The following is a 7,500-nucleotide window of genomic DNA, read 5'->3' as shown; positions in this document are numbered from 1 at the left end:
GACAACCACTCCATCTTCAGGTGAAGCTTCCCAGTGGTCACATCCTCCAACACGAACCACTGCAGGAGACAAGGTTCCAGTAAGAACACCTCAAGAACGCCTCCAGAACGCCGCCGGAATGCTTCCAAAACAACTCTAGAACACCTCCAGAACGCCTCCAGAACGCCGCCAGAAACAAAACAACTCTAGAACACCTCCAGAACGCTTTCAGAAGCCATCCAGACCGCCTCCCAAATGCATCCAGAGCGCCTTCAAAACGCCTCTAGAATGACTCTAGAGCACCTCCAGAATATCTCCAGAACGTTCTCAGAACCCCTCCAGAGCACCTCCAAAACGCCTCTAGAACGCCTCCAGAACACTTTCAGAACATCTCCAGAACGCCTTCAGAACCCATCCAGAGCACTTTCAGAATGCCTCTAGAACAACTCTAGTATGCCTCCAGAACGCTTTCAGAACATCTCCAGAACATCTCCAGAACGTTTTCAAAACCAATCCAGAGCGCCTCCAAAATGCCTCTACAACGCCTTCAGAACGCCTTTAGAACCAATCCAGAGCACTTCCAAAACGCCTCCAGAACGCCCCCGAATGCATCAAGAATCCTCCAGAACTCCTCCCGTACATATCCAAAGCAACTCCAGAACGCCTTCAGAACCCATCTAGAGCGCCTTCAAAACGCATCCAGAGCACCTCCAAAATGCATCCAGAACACCTTCAGAAGGCCTCTAGAACATCTCCAGAACACAGGAACACGTTACCTCGTCCACCAGCTGCTCCTTCTGGACCTCGGCCAAGTCAATCATCAGGCTGAAACACAGCACAAACACAAGCACCGTATAACGTGAAGGGGCGGGGTGACAGAGTCAACAAGCAGAGGCGGAGCTAAAACTGGTTGGTTACCTTCCAAGGAAGTCGTCTTTGTCGGTGTCTTCATCAAAAAGCTCAATCTCTACGTTCTTTCCGGAGTGATCGTAGATTAGGATCTGAAACGACAAAACATCAAGTTCATGACCTCCGGGTCAACGTTCTGGGAGGTTCTACAGATCCTGGCCTGATGAGCGTTCTGCTGGGTTCTGAGAATGAAACTGAATCTTTTTATCCAAAGTTCAAAATTTGAACAATTCTGTGAATGAACTGAATGAAGGGAAATGCTTGCAGCTCTGATAGGGGTGGGGGTCTTAATCTGGGTCGGAATCAACGTGGGTCCATTCAGCCCAGGCTGGTGTCGATCCACGGTCACCAGGCTGGTGTCGATCCACGGTCACCAGGCTGGTGTCGATCCACGGTCACCAGGCTGGTGTCGATCCACGGTCACCAGGCTGGTGTCGATCCACGGTCACCAGGCTGGTGTCGATCCACGGTCACCAGGCTGGTGTCGATCTACGGTCACCAGGCTGGTGTCGATCTACGGTCACCAGGCTGGTGTCGATCTACGGTCACCAGGCTGGTGTCGATCTACGGTCACCAGGCTGGTGTCGATCTACGGTCACCAGGCTGGTGTCGATCTACGGCTCACCTCGTACACCTCGTTCCACTTGGGGTTGACGGTCTCGTGGACGACTTTGCTCTGGAACAGCTGCGTCCCGATCTGGATGACGCCGTACGGGTCGGACTTCCCTTTGATCAGCCCCCCCAAGAACTTGTCCTTCCCCAACAGGTCCTGGGCCTCCAGGAAGTGGATCCTGAGGACCCCCTGAAGAGACGTGTGACAGAGGTAAGATGGATTTATATGATCAGCTGTCTGTGTGTGTGTGTGAGGGTGTGTGTGTCTGTGTGTGTGTGTGTGTGTGTGTCTGTGTGTGTGTGTGTGTGTGTGTGTCTGTGTGTGTGTGTAGGTGTGTGTGTGCGTGTATGTGTGTGTGTGTGTGTGTGTGTGTGTGTGTCTGCGTGTGAGGGTGTGTGTGTGTGTGTCTGTGTGTGTGTGTGTCTGTGTGTGTGTGTGTCTGTGTGTGTGTAGGTGTGTGTAGGTGTGTGTGTAGGTGTGTGTGTGTGTGTGTGAGGGTGTGTGTGTGTAGGTGTGTGTGTGTAGGTGTGTGTGTTTGTGTGTGTGTGTGTGTGTGTGTGTATGTAGGTGTGTGTGTGTGTGTGTGTGTGTGTGTGTGTGTGTGTGTGTGTGTGTGTGTGTGTGTGTGTGTGCGTGTGTGTGTGTGTGTCACCTTGGGCACGGGGAAGCGGAGCTGGGCCAGCTGAGCCTCCCCCACCAGAGGGATGTTGATGCGGTTGGGGAGGACCAGGAAGCTGCAGATGATGTCCTGGATGATGCCGTGACACAAACCACTGGGGGGGGGGGTCAGATGCAGGAAAGACACAAGGGATGAGTTAAGGAGAAAGGTACACACGCACGGTCCTCAGACTGAACCCCCCCAGTGAGGGACGGCTTCAGACACACCACTAACAGAACGTTCTCCAGATCCACGTTCTAACGGACCGATCCAGGAGACCAGCTGCTCTGGACAGACCGACCAAATCAGCCAAACACCAGGACAAAACAAGAACCAAACAGGACAGACACTCACAGACACGTGTAGCACTAACAGGACATATACTAAAAAAATTAAAATATAAACAGTATAAAATTAAATTAAATCCATTTAACCCCGTGTTCAACCATCAAGTTCATCAAGTTTTATTGATATATCTCTTAATCATGACAGCAGACATTTCAAAGCGAATTAACAGACAGAAACCAACTGAACCCTCCAGAGCATCAGAGACAGTGGAGGGAAAAACTCCCTCATTGAGGAAGAAACTCCGGACAGGACCCAGACTCTTTTGGGGGCCATCCGCCTCGACTGGTTGGGTGGAAAAGAAATCAAAGGAAGATAAGAACAGGGTCAGAGAGAGAGAGACAGAGAGAGAGAGACAGGCCAGAGAGAGAGAGACAGAGAGAGAGAGAGAGAGAGAGAGAGAGACAGAGAGAGAGAGAGAGAGACAGATAGAGAGTGAGACAGAGAGAGACAGAGAGAGAGAGAGACAGAGAGAGAGACAGACAGGCCAGATAGAGACAGTATCAATACGGTTCAGGTTGATAAAGTCAAGGCACAACTACAGCTGATTGGATGACTGTATGGAGGAAGGAGGAGGAAAGGAAGCAGGACCCCAGCTGATGGATAGTTGAGGGGGGGTGCTGGTGGGCTTGGAGGATAAGGTCCACAGAGGAAGGTCCACAGCGGCTGGGCGGATGAGGGGTGGAAAAGTAAGATGACACCAAGGAAGAGAGGCAGCAGGACCCCAGTGGATGGTTAGGTGGGGGGTGATACTGGTGGATGGGAGGTGCAGGTCCACAGCAGATGGTCCACAGCGGATGGGCGGATGAGGGGTGGAACAGTATGGTGGCGCGGAGGAAAAAGGAAGCCGGACCCCAGCCGATAATTAGGTTAGGGGTGGTACTGGTGGGATGGGAAGAGCAGGTCCATAGCAGATGGGTGGATGAGGGGTGAACCTGAGAAAAACCTGGGAGAACATAGAGCACAGAGACTCCAGGGAAGAAGAAGACCTCCCACCTCCCCCCCGCTCCTCCTGAGAGAGTCATTGTACCCCCTGATGGCACGGGGCACGAAGGAGGACCTCAGCCTCTCTGTGGAGGCGCTGTGTGACAGCAGTCTGCTGCTGAAGGTGCTTCTCTGCTGGGAGAAGGTGGTGTGTAGGGGGGGGCTGGTGTTGTTCATGATAGCCTTAATTTTAGACATGGTCCTGCTCTCCAGAACTGTCTCCACAGAGTCCAGGCTCAGCCCGACCACTGAGGCCGCTCTGCGGATGAGTCTGTTCAGACGGTCCATATCTCTTTTCCTGGCCCCCCCACCCCAACACACAATGGCGTATGACAGCACACTGGAGACTACGGACTGATAGAACATGAGAAGGAGCTTAGGACAGATGTTGAAGGAGGCCAGCCTCCTCAGGAAGTACATCTGTGCCCCTTCTTGTACACACAGTCCCAGTTGAGTGACCAGTCCAGTCTGCTGTCTAGCTGCAGTCCCAGGTACTGATAGTTTCCTACCCCCCCCACCTCACTGCCCTCCATGATCACTGGCTGTGGAGAGGGAGGTGCCCGCCGGAAATCCAGCACCATCTCCTTGGTCTTGGAGACGTTGAGCTGGAGCTGGTTCTGTTGGCACCACTCCACGAAGTCAGCCACCAATGCCCTGTACCCCCCCTCATACAGCCACCAATGCCCTGTACCCCCCCTCATACAGCCACCAATGCCCTGTACCCCCCCCTCATCACCCTCCCGGATACATGCCACTATCGCGGTGTCATCGGAGTACTTCTGTATGTGGCATGTTGTGCTTGAAGTCTGATGTGTAGAGGGTGAAGAGAATGGGGGATAGAACGGTCCCCTGTGGGGCCTCGTGCTGCTGGTCACCATAGAAGAAAAACAGTCCCCCATACGGACGTACTGGGGTCTGTCCGTTAGGTAGTCCGTGATCCAGCTCACGAGGTAGGGGTCCACAGCCATGGAGGTCAGTTTGTCCTGCAGGAGCCGGGGCTGGATGGTGTTGAAGGCACTCGAAAAGTCAAAGAAGAACACCCTGACGGCACAGCCCCCGGTGTCCAGGTAGGAGAGTGTGCGGTGGAGGAGGTACAAGACAGCGTCGTGAACCCCAACCTTGGCCTGATAGGCGAACTGGAGAGGGTCCATAGCACCCTGCACCTGTGGACGCATGAGCTCCAGGACCAGTCGCTCTAGGGTCTTCATTACGTGGGAGGTAAGAGCGACCGGTCGGTGGTCGTTGAGCTCAGTAGGGCGTCTTTTCTTGGGTACAGGGACAATGCAGGAGGTCTTCCACAGTGACGGGACCCTCCCCAGCCACAGACTGAGGTTAAACAATCGCTGCAGGGGGTCCCCTAGTTCCGAAGCACAGGCTCGGAGGAGTATTGGGGAGATCTTATCCGGTCCAGCTGCCTTATAGGGATGGAGCCCCCTCAGTGTTGTCGTCACCAGGTCTGCAGTGATGACGGTCTCCGTCGTGGTGGGAGCAGGAGGTTGTGGCGAGGTTGGAAGTCCAGTGGTTGAGGTGGGGCCGTTGAGCTTCGCAGTTCTTGGAGTGGGCTCGGGAGAAGTGGCAGGGGTAGAAGGAGAGGAAGCACAGGAGGAGGGAGCATCAGTGGGGCGGTCTGTAGGACTGGAACAGGCCTGGGACGAGGAGCCAGGAGTGGTGGGGGAGCTGAACCGATTGAAAAAGCTGTTTAGTTCATTCGCTTGTTCACTGTTCCCCTCCACAGTGCTGCGCCCTTTCCCGTGTCCGGTGATGGTTCTCATCCCATTCCAGACCTCCTGCACCTGGTTGCGCCCCAGCTGCTTCTCCAGCTTCCTCCTGTACGCCTCCTTGGCCTCCCTCAGGCAGAGTCTCACTTCCTGCTGGGCCTTCCTCATCTCCTCCTCGTTCTTGCTCCTGAACGCCCGCTTCTTCCTGTTCAGGACAGCCTTGACTTCCTTGGTTACCCATGGTTTGTTGTTGGGGTAACACCTGATTGTCCTGACAGGGGCCACGGTGTCCACACAGAAGTTCATGTAGTCTGTAAAACACTGAGCTGCCCCCTCAATGTCCTCCCCATGTGAGCCCACAATAACATCCCAGTTGGTGGTCTGGAAGCAGTCCCTCAGCATCTCCTCTGCTTCCGGGGACCACCTCCTGACCTGTCGTGTTGTTGCTGGCAGCCGTTTCACCAGCGGGATGTAGGTGGGCTGTAGGTGCACTAGGTTATGGTCTGATTTACCTAGTGGAGGGAGGGGGGTGGCGGTGTATGCCTCCTTAGCATTAGTGTAGAACAGATCGATGGTTCTGTTCTTCCGTGTGGGACAGTCTACACACTGGACCATTGTGGGGAGAGATGAGTCCAAGGTGACCTGGTTAAAGTCACCGGTGATGATGACAAGCGCCTCCGGGTGCCGGGTCCGAAGAGCAGAGGTGGTCCCACAGATGGTCTCTCGTGCCGTCTCAGGGTCCGCCCGTTGAGGGATGTAGACGGTGAAAATTCACGCGCCAGGTAGTAGGGTCTGATGCTAACAGCTGTTAGTTCCAGATCGCGGTTACACAGTGTTGATTTCACCGTCACATGTCCCGGATAGCACCATCTATCGTTGGTATAGATGATTAATCCACCTCCTTTCTTCTTACCGGCGGTGTTGTTGTCCCGGTCCGCTCGTACGGAGGAGAAGCCGGTTAGTCCGACGTTAGCGTCTGGCACGTCACCAGTTAGCCACGTCTCTGAGAACACCAACAAGCTGGTCTCCCGGTAGCGCTGTTCAGTCCTGCACAGCGCCGTCAGTTCGTCCACCTTGTTGGGTAGAGAGTTCACGTTCCCCGTGATGACGGAGGGGACGGGGGGCTTGACTCTCCTCCGGTTAGCGGCTCTAGCCGTTAGTCTAGTCCTTTCAACGCGACCCACTCGGCATCCGTGATATCTCCGTCGGAGCTCAGCGGGGATGAGATCGCGTGTTGCTGGGTCTCCTTTGACCCTCATGGACATCAACTCCTCCCTGGAGTACACTAGCATATCACTATACATTATCTAAATTTACGTTAGAATAATATACACAGAAACATAGAAAAAAATGCTAAATTAAGCACAACAAACTCGCTCAGAGCAGAGGAAACTGCAGCCTGCTCGTGCATGCACAGAAGAAGTCATCAGGATCAGGATCAGGATCAGGATCTGGATCAGGATGGACCTCCTGAGGAGACGTGGCTTCAGATCCATGAGACACAACAGACCACAGCTCCTCTCATCACGTCTGGATGGAGGCTGGAGACAGAAGAACCTGAAGTCCATCTGGGGGACCTGAGGGTCCAACCAGGGACCAGTTCCTCTGGTCTCCTGCAGGGGGCAGGAGCCCCTGCCCTGACAGCTGATCCGTGTCAGTTCACACCCCCAACACAAACCAGAGCAACCAGTGAGAGTGAGGAGGGTGTGGCAAGGACTAGCATACACACAGAATACACACACACACACACACACACACACACACACACACACACACACACACACACACACACACACACACACAAACACACACGCGCTGCATAAACTTGTCCAACAAGCACAGCCAGGTTTTGCAGGGTGGAGTCTTTTACACACTCCAGTCGTGGCAACAGTAACCCAGTGTGTGTGTGTGTGTGTGTGTGTGTGTGTGTGTGTGTGTGTGTGTGTGTGTGTGTGTGTGTTTGTGTGTGTGTGTGTGTGTGTGTATGTGTGTGTGTGGCGAAGGTACAGCTGCGAGATGTTAGCCATTAGCTGTGTGCTAACAGCTCTGTGCAGGGGGAGCTGCTCATTCTGGGGGTTCTAAAGGCCCTCTCCATCACATCCTGTCAGAGCGACGCACCAGCAGAGCCAGTTTGTCTTCAGCAAACAGGAAGGAGCAGGGAGCACTCTGGATCCACGCCAGCTAAGTATGTTTCGGCTCAGAGAGGCTGAAGCATGAAGTGACGAAGCCTGAGGAGCCTCCATCCTGCTCCACACAGCAGGGAGTTCCTCCATCATGTCGTCATGACAACACAC

At 54.1% G+C, this 7,500-nt stretch overlaps 1 protein-coding gene across 1 annotated transcript in view; it reads right to left on the bottom strand.

Moving 5' to 3' along the window:
- Positions 1–7,500, bottom strand: part of LOC137612780 (extended synaptotagmin-2-like) — a 37,550-nt gene that overhangs the window by 11,179 nt on the left and 18,871 nt on the right. Inside the window, exons 9-13 of the mRNA XM_068341489.1 lie at positions 2,154–2,274; positions 1,514–1,690; positions 898–980; positions 756–804; positions 1–59 (exon numbers count right to left, since the gene is read on the bottom strand). The exon at positions 1–59 is cut by the window's left edge and continues 31 nt beyond it. Coding sequence (XP_068197590.1) covers positions 1–59; positions 756–804; positions 898–980; positions 1,514–1,690; positions 2,154–2,274 — 489 coding nt within the window. The remainder of the gene's footprint in view (positions 60–755; positions 805–897; positions 981–1,513; positions 1,691–2,153; positions 2,275–7,500) is intronic.

The sequence above is a fragment of the Antennarius striatus genome, chromosome 18 (genome assembly GCF_040054535.1).
Source record: "Antennarius striatus isolate MH-2024 chromosome 18, ASM4005453v1, whole genome shotgun sequence".
NCBI lineage: Eukaryota > Metazoa > Chordata > Actinopteri > Lophiiformes > Antennariidae > Antennarius > Antennarius striatus.
The sequence above is the reverse complement of the archived record's forward strand: the minus strand, read 5'-3'. Positions and strand labels throughout refer to the sequence as shown.